General features: G+C 46.0%; 1 protein-coding gene across 1 annotated transcript; it reads left to right on the top strand.

Moving 5' to 3' along the window:
* The first annotated feature begins 58 nt into the window (after nt 1-58).
* On the top strand, nt 59-14,787 carry LOC311120027 (sialin-like). The gene is made up of 12 exons (XM_084157804.1): nt 59-309; nt 3,609-3,681; nt 4,356-4,518; nt 4,971-5,191; nt 5,467-5,700; nt 5,917-6,091; nt 7,163-7,281; nt 7,531-7,692; nt 8,193-8,325; nt 8,895-9,042; nt 13,794-13,884; nt 14,265-14,787. The coding sequence occupies exons 3-12, from the start codon at nt 4,416-4,418 to the stop codon at nt 14,430-14,432; spliced, it is 1,554 nt and encodes a 517-aa protein (XP_084013930.1). The 5' UTR covers nt 59-309; nt 3,609-3,681; nt 4,356-4,415; the 3' UTR covers nt 14,433-14,787.
* The last annotated feature ends 247 nt before the right edge of the window (nt 14,788-15,034 follow it).

The raw sequence follows: 15,034 nt of genomic DNA, 5'->3' as shown, positions 1-15,034 counted from the left end.
ATGGAACAGCTTGTTGCGCGCTGTATAAATTAGCTGCGTTTATCTTGTGTTTATCACCGAAGAAATAAATATTATTGGTCATGTGACTACCGGTTTCCCTGAATCGTAAACATTGTACACAAAACTCTTAACACTGTTGTTACTTTTTCTCTGCCAAGTGGAAAGGCTATAAGCAGTACATTTACATTACATTTTAGTCATTTAGCAGGGGCACTATAAGGCAAAACGTGGAGCTCTTTACACATTTATTAAATATGACCGGTGCAACGCGAACCAGAGGGTTTGGGCTGAAGAGTCCATTCGTTCTAGGTAAGTTTGCTCTGTGGCTCAAATTCAACTAATATGCATTAGCAGCTGTACTATTTTGGATCTAATTTTGAGACCTATCTAGCTATCTATTCTCGTTGTGTACCAATGTGGCCAGCTGTTACAAGTTAATGTTTCGCTTCACAAATACATGCATGACTGACTGCTTATAAGCCTCCAGTGTTGTAATAACATGAGTGAAGTCAGAAACCATAGAAGTCAAAGAAATTCCTATATTCCTGTAGGTCTGTCATGTAAAAGAAAACAAGTTGTCATGTAATGAGGCTAATGTAATGTGAGCATCATTCATTGCATTGTTTGTTATCATTATAGACGGGGGGAGGGGGGGGGGGGTGATATCCATTAGTTATGGGGAACAGGTTGGATTTAAAATCCCAAATCTAATGTCAGATAATGGAGAAGTTATGATTGAATGAAGAAGCAGAGAGTTACTAAAACTACACACAGTTATTATACTAACTTTGGGAGAAAAACACACAATCGCATACCAATGCACATGGTTTTTGAGTCTGTTCATGTGTAATGGGAATTTCCAGATGAACAAAAAGGAGAGCAGTCATTGATCACATCAATAAAAATAATTTTGGTTTAATTACAAGTTGCAACAGGGAGACACCTCCAGCACAGAAGCAGAGAAAATGTCTAACGGTCCACTTGGAGACAGGCCCTTTATATTCAGACTGTCACGCCCTGGCTCTGGGGACACTGTTATGTTGAGCCAGGGTGTGTAGATCTATGTTCCGTATTTCTGTGTTGGCCTGAGTGACTCCCAATCAGAGGCAACGAGTGTCAGCTGTTTGCTGGTTGTCTCTGATTGGGAGCCATATTTAATCTGTCGGTTTTTCCTTTGGTTTTGTGGGTTCTTTTTTCTAGTTGGTTTAGTTTCACCGTGAACTGTCACGTTACCGTCTTTGTTTGTTTTGATCGTGTGTTCACTCAATAAAGAGTATGTTTGCCTGCAACGCTGCGCCTTGGTCTACTCACTCCTACGACGATCGTGACAGAAGAACCCACCAAAGCTGGACCAAGCAGCGTGAAGAGGAGAGAGGAAGGACCTGGGATCAGTGGAGTAGGAGTTTCGACTGGGCCCCGCTAAGTGAAGAGAAGAGAGGCTGGTCTATGGAGCAATGGATTAAGAGTCTCGACTGGGCCAAGCCAAGTGAAGAGCAGAGAGGTTGGACTTGGAAGCAGTGGGGTGAGAGTCTGGCGAGAACTAGGGAGGCCTGGTCCACGGGGAGGAGGGAACCCCAGAAAATTTTTAGGGGGGGGCTCACGACGTGGACGACGGGGCAGCAGGAGGCCGCGATTGAGCGGTCCAGCGGGTGTGCAGAGGAGGCCGCCAGGTTAAGGGGGCCACTGGTCACAGAGGAGAGGGAAAGTGTGGAGGCACGGCGAGAGGTACTGGGGTGTGTTACCAGTCCGGCCCGTTCCTGATCCCTGCGTAGGGCCAGTGGTGTGTGTCCCCAGTACGGTCCGGCCTGTTCCTGTTCCTCGCATCGAGCCTGTGGTGCGTGTCGTCAGCCCGGCCCGGCCTGTTCCTGCTTCCCGCACCGAGCCTATGGTGCGCGTCGCCAGCCCGGCCCGGCCTGTTCCTGCTCCCTGCACCAAACCTGTGGTGCGCGTCGCCAGCCCGGTCCGGCCTGTTCCTGCTCCCCGCACCAAGTCTGTGGTGCGTTTCGTCAGCCCTGTCCGGCCCGTTCCTGCTCTCCGCACCAAGTCTGTGGTGCGCGTCGCCAGCCCGGCCCGGCCTGTTCCTGCTCCCCGCACCAAACCTGTGGTGCGCGTCGCCAGCCCGGTCCGGCCTGTTCCTGCTCCCCGCACCAAGTCTGTGGTGCGTTTCGTCAGCCCTGTCCGGTCCGTTCCTGCTCTCCGCACCAAGTCTGTGGTGCGCGTCGCCAGCCCGGCCCGGCCTGTTCCTGCTCCCCGCACCAAACCTGTGGTGCGCGTCGCCAGCCCGGTCCGGCCTGTTCCTGCTCCCCGCACCAAGTCTGTGGTGCGTTTCGTCAGCCCTGTCCGGCTCGTTCCTGCTCTCCGCACCAAGTCTGTGGTGCGCGTCGCCAGCCCATTCCGGCCCATTCCTGCTCCACGCACCAAGCCAGGGGTGCGTATCGTCAGCCCGGTCCGGCCAGTTGCTACTCCACGCACCAAGCCAGGGGTGCGCATCGTTAGCCCGGTCCGGTCCATTCCTGCTCCACGCACCAAGCCAGGGGTGTGTATCGTCAGCCCGGTCCGGTCCGTTCCTGTTCCACGCATCAAGCCAGGGGTGCGTGTCGTCAGTCCGGCTCCGGCCAGCGGGGCTAGACAGGACCAGGGGTACTTTGGGGGGTTGGAGAGGAAGTGGGGATCGGGCCCAGAGCCGGATCCGCCGCCAAGGCGGAGTGCCCACCCGGTCCCTCCCCTGTGGTATTTAGTTGGCTCGGTCGGAGTCCGCGCCTTTAGGGGGGGGTACTGTCACGCCATATTTAATCTGTCGGTTTTTCCTTTGGTTTTGTGGGTTCTTGTTTCTAGTTGGTTTAGTTTCACCGTGAACTGTCACGTTACCGTCTTTGTTTGTTTTGATCGTGTTTTCACTCAATAAAGAGTATGTTTGCCTGCAACGCTGCGCCTTGGGTCTACTCACTCCTACGACGATCGTGACACAGACAGTGTCAAATGTTCTCTTAACATCAGCCCGAGAGGCTTGTGCGAAGTCAAAACAAAAGATGGTGACTTTGCCTGCTGCTACAGAATCAGTGTCCTCAGACATTGTACCTTCTGTAGCTCTGGCGTCAATCACATTCAAACAATATGAGAATCCATAACATTCAGTAACAAATCTAGTGACCATCAATTCAAACACAAATGTGTCACAAATAGAACACTGGAAATCATGTATATTACAGAAAAGGACAAACATATAAATATGCTAAGCATTGTGTTAATCACTCTGAACTGAATAAGAACCCCCCTCATCAGCTGACTTGCGTAACATACACTCTCTGTTCCTCCAATGGTAACCTTTGAGTGTGAATGTTTTATTAGTCAGCAGATACACAAGGTTCACATCTGCTTTTTGTCAGTCTGCACAAGTCACAGTCAGAGTGGAGGAGAGGCCAAGGCTACTGGTTTATTTCATTTAGTGGACAGACCTGTATTCTGAGATCAGATTTATTGCATAGTACTTGTCCAGCTCTAAAAGAGGTAGCTATGAAAAATCATTGAAATCATGCTTCTGTGACTGACTTTACATAGGCCATAATTCACAGACTGGTATTTGTTTTCCATCTTGTTTTTTTCTTCAGGGTCAACATGGATAAGCCACACCACCAGCCAGCCTAAAACAGTTTGGAGCATCATCATCTGAAGAAGAAGAATGTATGTATGATGCTCTCCAATCCTATGATCTAGGTCTAGAAACTCAATAACAGCAAGTGAGTAACTTTCTGGTCCAACCAGTCCAACTTGTGGTTATTGGTCAAACTTTTTTTCTATCTAAACCAGGGCTCTCCAACCCTGTTCCTGGAGAGCTACCGTCCTGTAGGTTTTCACTCCAATCCTGATCTAGCGCACATGATTCTAATAATTAGCTGGTTGATAAGCTGAATCAGGTTAGTTACAACTGGGGTTGGAGCGAAAACCTACAGGAGGGTAACTCTCCAGGAACAGGGTTCGAAACGCTGATCTAAACATTCCTCAATATAAAGAGCAAAGTCTAATGTTATAATACATGTATACAGTATATTTGATCTCTTTGACTTAGTCAGGTGTTTTGTAATGGTTGCACAATCTCCCATGGATTTATATTAAGTCAGTAAATTGTTGTCTTCTGGCCATTGTAGCTAAAGAACTCAATACCTTTGTCTTGGCATGCTGGGTCAGTTACATTGAACACCATAAGGTACATTGACCTGTCTAGTCATGGTCATTCTCAAATACAGCCTGTATCTGTAGTCTTAACTCGTGTGTGTGTGTGTGTGTGTGTGTGTGCGCATGAGACTGAATGTCTAGCAATTTTTCATGCTGACTCTTTCTCTCTGTCTGTCTGGCAGATTTTCTTAGAACACTATGGTTAGGTGACCTCAGATCACACTCACTGACTAGTGGTTGCCATGGCTTTAAAAAATGGATACTCCATCAACTCCACCCCACTGGACGAGAGTGGAGAGACTACACCCCTACTTAAAAAAGAAGTGGTGGATGTTGATGATTCAGGTGTCTACTGTTTTTGGTTTTATGTAATCTATTATGTAATGATAACTTTATGATCGTTGAAGGAAGTCATATCAAGTGAAAATTTGACCTACCTGGAAGTTTGGATTTGCCCCTATGCTTTAGCTTATTACATCATAACTAACACTGTGCTAGGGAAATAGGTAATTTAAGTGTCAAGTACTCCTCGTTTGCTAGTGTAGATGTTCTACTAGCACTGTCTAGTCATCTTTATGTCTAAGTGTTTTCAGATAGACTGTGAGGTGTGATTGTGCACTTGTTGTATAAGGCCTCCTGTAGCTCAGTTGGTAGAGCATGGCGCTTGCAACGCCAGGGTTGTGGGTTCGATTCCCACGGGGGGCCAGTATGAAAAATGTATGCACTCACTAACTGTAAGTCGCTCTGGATAAGAGCGTCTGCTAAATGACTAAAATGTCAAATGTAATGTCTAACAGTGCCTCCACAATGTTGCTCTGCACGCTGCAATCTGGCCATCATGATGTTCTTCGGATTCTCCGTCGTCTACGGTCTCCGTGTCAATCTAAGTGTTGCCATGGTTGCCATGGTCAATGGGACCAATAGCCAACCATCTCTCAACAGCTCAGGTGGCCATGAGTGCCCAGTGTCCTCCCACAGGTACAACAACAGCAGCCAAACCCCAGACCAACCAGACGGGGTAAGTACCAGCTCTTCCAAAGTATCCACAACTAGACCTGTAGTATACTGTGCATGTATATTAAAGCACATATTATAGCTCATATATTATAGCATATATTATAGCTCATATATTATATCATATATTATAGTACATAAATAGGCTTCACGCAAACATGATGCATGCATACTGGACATACTGCACATGCAAAGTATGCATGCACAGTGGATACAAGACACTCACAAACTCATACGTAACACTAATGCTCATTTACTCTCTCTCTCTCCCTCTCTCAGATACCTCAGTACTCGTGGGATTCTCAGACTCAGGGCCTGCTGCTGGGGGCGTTCTTCTTTGGCTACCTGGTGACTCAGATCCCCGGGGGTTACCTGGCTGGACACTTTGGGGGGAGTATCTTCCTGGGGGGAGGGGTGCTGGGCACCGCAGCCCTCACCCTCCTCACCCCACTGGCAGCCCAGCTAGGACCCTACTGGCTGTTTGGGTTACGGGCACTGGAGGGATTTGGGGAGGTAAGAGGCTTCATGTGTGCAGAGTAGGGGTCAATCTCATTCTGTTATCAGCATTGAACTGGATTAGCATTTGATTGTATAAACAACCGTATTTATGGTATACATACAGTATAGCTAATTTGGCCAGAAAGTCATTATTTTCTGTAAAACTCCAAGGTGTATTGTTAATTTCAGTGACAAATCAGTGTGTATCGCTCTGTGTTTGTGTGTCATCAGGGGGTGACGTTCCCAGCCATGATGGCCATGTGGGCTCGCTGGGCTCCCCCTCTAGAGAGGTCTCGTCTTATGACCCTGTCGGGGTCAGGGGCCAACTTTGGGGCCTTTGTAGCCCTGCCCCTCACCGGCTTCATCTGTCACAGTCTGGGCTGGCCCGCTGTCTTCTACATGTGTGGTGAGAGTTGGATAGCAGTTACACCCCCCAAACATATACACTGAGTGTACAAAACATTAAGAACACCTTCCTAATATTGAGTTCACCCCCCCATGCTGGCCCATGATGACTCCAATGCTTCCCACAGTTGTGTCAAGTTGGCTGGATGTCCTTTGGGTGGTGGACCATTCTTGATATACGGGAAACTGTTGAGTGTGAAAAACCCAGCAGCGTTATAGTTTTTGACACAAACCTGTGTGCCTGGCACCTACTACCATACCCCGTTCAAAGACACTTACATATTTTGTCTTGCCCATTCACCCTCTGACTGGCACACATACACAATCCATGTCTCAATTATCTCAATTGTCTCAAGGCTTAAAAATCCTTCTTTAACCTGTCTCCTCCCCTTCATCTACACTGATTTAAGTGGATTTAAGAAGTGACATCAGTAAGGGATCATAGCTTTCACCTGGATTCATCTGGTCAGTCTATGTCAGGGTTCTTCAATTCCGGTCCTGGAGGGCCGAAACACTTCTGTTTTTTATTTCTACCTGGTAGTTAATTGCACTCACCTGGTGTCCCAGGTCTGAATTAGCCCCTGATTAGAAGGAGAGGATGAAAAACAGAGGTGTTTTGTAGACTCAGTACAACCTCCCCCCCCCCCCCCCCCTCCCCCCCAAACATATACATTCCCCGCTACACACACCATATCTGCATTTCTCTGCATACCCACATTTTCAGTTCTTATTTTATTCTCCTGTGAAGTTTTCACACACATTATACTTTCCCATTTTTGTATCATTCACAATTATTCTTTGCACACTCAATCAATCAAATGTATTTATAAACTCCTTTTACAACAGCAGTTGTCACAAAGTGCTTATACAGAAACTGAGCCTAAAACCCCAGAGAGCAATGCAGATTTAGAGGCAGGATAGCTAGGAAAAACTTCCTGGAAAGGCAGGAACCTAGTTCAGCACAAATACTATACCTACACAACCTCTTGCTTTGTAAAGATGTCAACAGAACCAGGCTTTTCTCTCATCCCCTCCCTTTTTCTCTCTCTGTCCCTCTTTCTCTCGTCACCAGGGGGTGCTGGTTGCATTTGGGCAGTGTTCTGGTTCATTCTGGTGTCTGACCAGCCTGGCACTCATCCACGAATCAGCACAAGAGAAAAAGATTACATCATCAACTCCATAGGAAAAGAGGTAACAACAATCTATCTGTTGTGTCCTTAATGACCCTTTGTCATACATTTGTAAATCAGTTCACAGTCAATCCCCTTTCTTTCTTTCTTTCTTTCTTTCTTTCTTTCTTTCTTTCTCTCTCTCTTTCTCTCTTTCTCTCTCTCTCTCTCTCTCTCTCGCTCTCGCTCTCGCTCTCGCTCTCGCTCTCGCTCTCGCTCTCGCTCTCGCTCTCGCTCTCTCTCTCTTGTCTCTCTCTGCCTCTTAACCCAGGGTGGTGCCCATGGCTGGTCAGTCCCTTTTTTACCCATGATGCTCTCTGTTCCCCTGTGGGCCATCATAGTGTCTCAGATGTGTGCCAACTGGGGTTACTACACTCTGCTCACCTCACTACCCACCTATATGGACACAGTGCTTCACTTTGACCTCCGACAGGTGAGACCCAAATAAATCGTATATTAAGTCATACATCATAGATATGGACATATGATTTCTATGGATGACGCCAGAAGAGGAGAGAGACAGAGTGAGATACTCAATTCCAGAGTGCTGTAAAGACCAGATAGCTATAAGAAATATGGTAATAGCTCTACCTGGTAGTATTAGGCTCCATAGGTAGAGTTTTGTCATATTTCTTACACAAGTGTATACCTACTGTATGTGGTAGGACTAGAGAATGACTGACTAAGATTTAGTGTTGAATCACTATATCAAACTGTACAGGGATAGAACAGGAGTCTCTGGACTTGAATCATGTTGTGTTATTACCTAGGTCTATACTGTGCTGCTGTAGCATTGCTTTAATAAAATATTGGTGAAAGTGACGCCATCTTATCGGGATATTTTATTCCTGCAATGTAGTTGCAATTATTTTTGTTGTTGTTTTTGTTGTTGGTTAATATTGTCTATTTCTTTCTGTCTCTATATAAATGTAGAATGCCTTTCTCTCAGCTCTGCCCTATCTGGGTGGCTGGGCCTTCTCAGTGATATCAGGTGTAGTAGCTGACAGCCTCCTGGAGAAGGAGCTGTTGAGTGTAACAGCGGTCCGCAAGATTTTCACTATCACAGGCAAGGAGGGGACTTTTATTTTTAAAGGAATTGTTACTTATGGAGTGGCCTTTACCAGATGTTTGATTGATTGGCTGTTAAAACATACAAAAGTTTGCAACAATTTTTTCGGGATTCTTTGGTACTATTTAATGCAGTTGATATTTTAGTCTGTAGTAATATGTTTATTAACAAAATAGGAACTAGAGTATTACATTTTACATTTTATATTGACATTTTAGTAATTTAACAGAAGCTCTTATCCAGAGTAATTTACAGTTAGAGTATCATATATACTGTATATATGTGTTGTTGTTAATTGTGTGAATGGACATACTTATGTGTCTCTATTATCAATAGAAAGTAATAAATAATAATAATAATAATATGTCATTTAGCAGACGGTTTTATCCAAAGCGACTTACAGTCATGCGTGCATACATTTCTTTTGTGTATGGGTGGTCCCGGGGATCGAACCCACTACCTTGGCGTTACAAGCGCCGTGCTCTACCAGCTGAGCTACAGAGGACCACAATGTTTGTACATTGAACATGTGTATTGATGGATATTGTTGACCGCTCCTCCCCCAGGTCTGCTGCTGCCTGCAGCGTTCCTGGTTGCTGTGGGCTACTCCGGCTGCAGTGGCGTGTTGGCTGTGACCTTCCTCACCCTCTCTACAACTGTAGGAGGCACCAGTGCAGCCGGGGTCTTCATCAACCAGATAGACATTGCTCCACGGTGGGTGTTTATCTATTAGAGATGTCATCACTTCACTTGTTTGACTTCCCTTCTCTCCCTACTCACCAGTCTTTTCGGGCATGTTTTGGACCTTCACTGAACTCTCTCGCTCTCTTGCATAGCAGTGCGGTCGTGTATTATGTTGTGTCCTCGTGTAAATAGCCTGTTTTTTTGTCTTTTATCGTATATATTTCTCTATCTCACTTTCCATCCTTAACTAAATATACTTTCCTGCAACCCGCCTCACCCAATGTGGAACGGATTCTATTATTTCTTCATACCTTTTATCAAGAACCCACGGCTGAAACTAGCCAGCTAGCCAGCTAACTAGCTACTTGCTATTAGCTATTGCTATTAGCCACCGTTAGCGGTCTTCACCACTGTCCGTGGCCTGCACTACCTACCAGCCAGCTCTAGCCTGGACAATTATCGGCCAGTCTGCACAGCGTGCTATCGACCCAGAGCATTTAGGATTTTCTGCCGGAATCACTGAATCACTGGACCTTAACACCGGATCATCACAACTAGCTAGCTGCAACCGAATGGATGTTGTTGTTGGCTAATCACAACTAATCACCACTTGTCCCAAAGCTAGCACCAGTTAGCCTTGAGCTAGCCTCGAGCCAGGCCCATCTCCCGGCTATCCACCTCTCTGTCAACCGGACGGGACCTCCTAGTGTCGACACGGAGCCCCGCTGATCCATCACGACTGGTCTGCCGACGTAATCGTCTGATGTGGTTTCAACAGGCTTCCCGTTGCGAAGACCACAAAGATCCATCTGCTAGCACCGGCCCGCTAGCACGCGCAATCAACAGCCGTGCCTCCCTACGAACTGCTCCCGGACTTACCTATTGCTGTTCACTGGAACTTATGATCACTCAGCTACACATCTGATGCCCGCTGGACTGTTCCTTTACACGGTACCCCATCCTGTTTATCTGTTTAGCCTCAGCCCAAACTTTCGTCGCCATTACCAGTTGTTGTCTTAGTCCTCTCGAATAACACTTGTGATTGCGTTATGCCTCTCTCCTATGTCAATATGCCTAGCCTATTGCTGTTTGGGTTAGTTGTTATTGTACTATTTCACTGTACAGCCCCCAGTCCCGCACAACCTGCCTCAGATAGCTTCTTTGTCCCACCCCCCCATACACGCGGAGACTGGCTCAATCGGTACCTCCAGTGACGCTATCTCGTTCATCGTTACCCAATGCTTAGGTGTACCTCCACTGTACTCATATCCTTCCATATCCTTGTCTGTACATAATGCCCTGAATCTATTCTACAACGCCCGGAAATCTGCCCCGTTTATTCTCTGTACCCAACGCACTAGAAGACCAGTTCTTAAAGCCTTTAGCCGTATACTTATTCTATTCCTCCTCTGTTCCTCTGGTGATGTAGAGGTTAACCCAGGCCCTGTAGCCCCCAGTATCACTCCTACTCCCCAGGCGCTATCATTTGTTGACTTCTGTAACCGTAAAAGCCTTGGTTTCTTGCATGTTAACATCAGAAGCCTCCTCCCCAAGTTTGAGTTATTCACTGCGTTAGCACACTCTGCCAACCCTGATGTTCTAGCAGTGTCTGAATCCTGGCTTAGGAAGGCCACCAAAAATTCAGAAATGTCCATTCCGAACTACAACATTTTCCGTCTAGATAGAACTGCCAAAGGGGGCGGAGTTGCAATCTACTGTAGAGATAGCCTGCAGAGCTCTATCATACTATCCAGGTCTGTGCCCAAACAGTTTGAGCTTCTACTTCTAAAAATCCACCTTTCCAGAAATAAGTCTCTCACTGTTGCCGCTTGCTACAGACCCCCCCTCAGCCCCCAGTTGTGCCCTCGACACCATATGTGAATTGCTTGCCCCCATCTATCCTCAGAGTTCGTACTGCTTGGTGACCTAAACTGGGATATGCTTAACACCCCGGCCATCCTACAATCTAAACTAGATGCCCTCAATCTCACACAAATTATCAAGGAACCTACCAGGTACAACCCTAAATCCGTAAACATGGGCACCCTCATAGATATCATCCTGACTAATTTACCCTCTAAATACACCTCCGCTGTCTTCAACCAGGATCTCAGCGATCACTGCCTCATTGCCTACGTCCGTAATGGGTCCGCGGTCAAACGACCACCCCTCATCACTGTCAAACGCTCCCTAAAACACTTCAGCGAGCAGGCCTTTCTAATTGACCTGGCCCGGGTATCCTGGATGGATATTGACCTAATTCCGTCAGTGGAGGATGCCTGGATGTTCTTCAGAAGTGCTTTCCTCTCCATCTTAAATAAGCATGCCCCATTCAAAAAATTCAGAACTAAGAACAGATATAGCCCCTGCTTCACCCCAGACTTGACTGCCCTTGACCAGCACAAAAACATCCTGTGGCATACTGCATTAGCATCAAACAGCCCCCGCAATATGCAACTTTTAAGGGAAGTCAGGAACCAATATACACATATCAGTTAGGAAAGCAAAGGCTAGCTTTTTCAAACAGAAATGTGCTTCCTGTAGCGCTAACTCCAAAAAGTTTTGGGACATGGAGAATAAAAGCACCTCCTCCCAGCTACCCACTGCACTGAGGCTAGGAAACACTGTCACCACCGATAAATCTACGATAATCGAGAATTTCAATAAGCATTTTGCTATGGCTGGCCATGCTTTCCACATGGCTACCCCTACCCCGGCCACCAGCTCTGCACCCTCCGCTGCAAATTGCCCATGCCCCCTCCCTCTTCTCCTTCACCCAAATTCAGATAGCTGATGTCCTGAAAGAGCTTCAAAATCTGGACCCTACAAATCAGCTGGGCTAGACAATCTGGACCCTTTCTTTCTAAAATTAGCCGCTGAAATTGTCGCAACCCCTATTACTAGCCTGTTCAACCTGTCTTTCGTATCGTCTGAGATCCCCAGAGATTGGAAAGCTGCCGCGGTCATCCCCCTCTTCAAAGGGGGTGACACTCTAGATCCAAACTGTTACAGACCTATATCCATCCTACCCTGCCATTCGAAAGTATTTGAAAGTCAAGGTAGCAAACAGATCACCGACCACTTCGAATCCCACCGTACCTTCTCCGCTATGCAATCTGGTTTCCGAGCTGGTCATGGGTGCACCTCAGCCACGCTCAAGGTCCTAAATGATATAAAAACCGTGATTGATAAAAGACAGTACTGTGCAGCCGTCTTCATCGACCTGGCCAAGGCTTTTGACTCTGTCAATCACCGCATTCTTATTGGCAGACTAAATAGCATTGGTTTCTCAACTGACTGCCTCGCCTGGTTCACCAACTACTTTTCAGATAGAGTTCAATGTGTCAAATCGGAGGGCCTGTTGTCTGGACCTCTGGCAGTCTCTATGGGGGTGCCACAGGGTTCAATTCTCTGGCCGACTCTATTCTCTGTGTATATCAATGATGTCGCTCTTGCTGCTGGTGACTCTCAGATCCACCTCTTTGCAGACGACACCATTTTGTATACATCTGGCCCTTCATTGGACACTGTGTTAACAAACCTCCAAACGAGCTTCAATGCCATACAACACTCCTTCCGTGGCCTCCAACTGCTCTTAAACGCTAGTAAAACTAAATGCATGCTCTTCAATCGAACGCTGCTTGCACCCGCCTGCCCGACTAGAATCACTACTCTCGGCGGGTCTGACTTAGAATATGTGGACAACTACAAATACCTAGGTGTCTGGTTAGACCGTAAACTCTCCTTCCAGACTCACATTAAGCATCTCCAATCCAAAGTTAAATCTAGAATCGGCTTCCTGTTTCGCAACAAAGCCTCCTTCACTCATGCTGCTAAACATGCTCTCGTAAAACTGACTATCCTACCGATCCTTGACTTCGGCAATGTCATTTACAAAATAGCTTCCAACACTCAACTCAGCAAATTGGATGTAGTCTATCACAGTGCCGTCCGTTTTGTCACCAAAGCCCCATATACTACCCACCATGTACGCTCTCGTTGGCTGGCCCTCACTACATATTCGTCGCCAAACCCACTGGCTCCAGGTCATCTATAAATCACTTCTAGGCAAATCCCCGCCTTATCTTAGCTCATTGGTCACCATAGCAACACCCACCTGTAGTATGCGCTCCAGCAGGTATATCTCACTGGTCATCCCCAAAGCCAACACCTCCTTTGGCCGCTTTTCCTTCCAGTTCTCAGCTGCAAATGACTGGAACAAACTACAAAAATCTCTGAAGCTGGAGACACTCATCTCCCTCATTAACTTTAAGCATCAGTTGTCAGAGCAGCTTACTGATCACTGTACCTGTACACAGCCCATCTGTAATTAGCCCACCCAACTACCTCATCCCCATATTGTTATTTACATTGTTATTTATTTTGCTCACTTGCACCCCAGTATCTCTATTTGCACATCATATTCTGCACATCTATCACTCCAGTGTTAATACTAAATTGTAATTATTTTGCACTATGGCCTATTTATTGCCTTACCTCCATAACTTACTACATTTGCACACACTGTATATAGATTTTCTATTGTGTTATTGACTGTACGTTTTTGTTTATTCCATATGTAATGGAATTGTTGTTTTTATCGCACTGCTTTGCTTTATCTTGGCCAGGTCGCAGTTGTAAATGAGAACTTGTTCTAAAAAAATATATATATATCTCAGTCACTGAAGACTGAAGAAGTCACTCACACTGCTTTTTCACTGCTTTTTGATGTTTGGAGGTATTTTAACCTCTTTATTTCTCTCTCTTCCTCTCATGCTCAGGTATGCAGGGGTGCTTTTAGGAATCACCAACACTTTCGCGACTATCCCAGGTGTGGTCGCGCCCATCGTCACAGGTTACCTCACCAAAGATGTAAGCTTTAGCCTCAGAATGACATTTCTGGTGACATTTCCTTCAACATCAAATAATGAAATAATTAAATATATTGAATATATCTACTTAAATACTTGTTGCTGTAAAAAGTATTAGACCATGGCTGCGTTTACACAGGCAGACCAATTCTGATCTTTTTTTCACTCATTGGTCTTTATATATATAAATATCTGATGTGAAAAGATCAGATGTGATTGGTCAAAAGACCAATTAGTGGAAGAAAGATCAGAATTGGGCTGCTTTACACGAGGACAATGCAATTGAGATCTTTCAAATGGCTCATTTCTAAAAGTTACTGCACCCTTGAAGACTGTTATACATACGACTGTGACCCATGCCCCCCCTCCTTCCTCAAACAGCACTCCTTGGCGGGATGGAGGAGTGTGTTCTGTCTATCGGCCGGGATCAGCGCCGGAGGAGCGCTTGTCTTCACCTTGTTTGGCAGCGGGAAGATCCAGAAATGGGCCCTGGCAGAGGAGGATCAAGAGCAGGCAGAAACAGAGAGAGACAGGTTAATCCCTACATGACAGACAGACATGACCTAAAGGGAATAGGATCTGTAAGATATAAGGTGACCTCAGGTTAACTTAACTCCCCATCAAATGGTTTTAAAAAGGAAGGACCAGTGCATTTGAACAGTCTCTTAGTACATTGTGTTGGGAATGGGACCCTATATCAAATACAATATTCATGATAGGATTAGGGACTATTTTAAATGCCCTCTTTATATTCCAAATGCTTTTCTTTAGTATTGTTTACAACAATCTGTTTCTGACCACGTTTGGTATTTATACTGAACAAAAATATAAACGCAACATGTAAAGTGTTGGTCCCATGTTTCATGAGCTGGAATAAAATATCACAGAATTTTTCCATACACACAAAAAGCATTTTTCGGTCAGATTTTGTGCACAACATTTTCCAAGATAATCCAACCACCTGACAGGTGTGGCATATCAAGAAGCTGATTAAACAACATGATCATTACACAGGTGCACCTTGTGCTGGGGACAATAAAAGGCCACTCTAAAATGTGCAGTTTTGTCACACAACACAATGCCCCAGATGTCTCAAGCGTGCAATTGGCATGCTGACTGCAGGAATGTCCACCAGAGCTGTTGCCAGATAA

This window comes from Coregonus lavaretus, assembly GCF_964263955.1.
Source record: "Coregonus lavaretus genome assembly, chromosome: 3".
Taxonomy (NCBI): domain Eukaryota; kingdom Metazoa; phylum Chordata; class Actinopteri; order Salmoniformes; family Salmonidae; genus Coregonus; species Coregonus lavaretus.
This window is presented reverse-complemented; position numbering and strand designations above follow the sequence as displayed.

Bases quoted from the DNA above. Each gene is read 5' to 3' on its own strand.
- LOC311120027 (XM_084157804.1), top strand. From the start codon at position 4,416: ATGGCTTTAAAAAATGGATACTCCATCAACTCCACCCCACTGGACGAG. The intron at 7,693-8,192 runs GTGAGACCCAAA...ATATAAATGTAG, and splicing joins TTCACTTTGACCTCCGACAG to AATGCCTTTCTCTCAGCTCT. The intron at 8,326-8,894 runs GCAAGGAGGGGA...CTCCTCCCCCAG, and splicing joins CAAGATTTTCACTATCACAG to GTCTGCTGCTGCCTGCAGCG.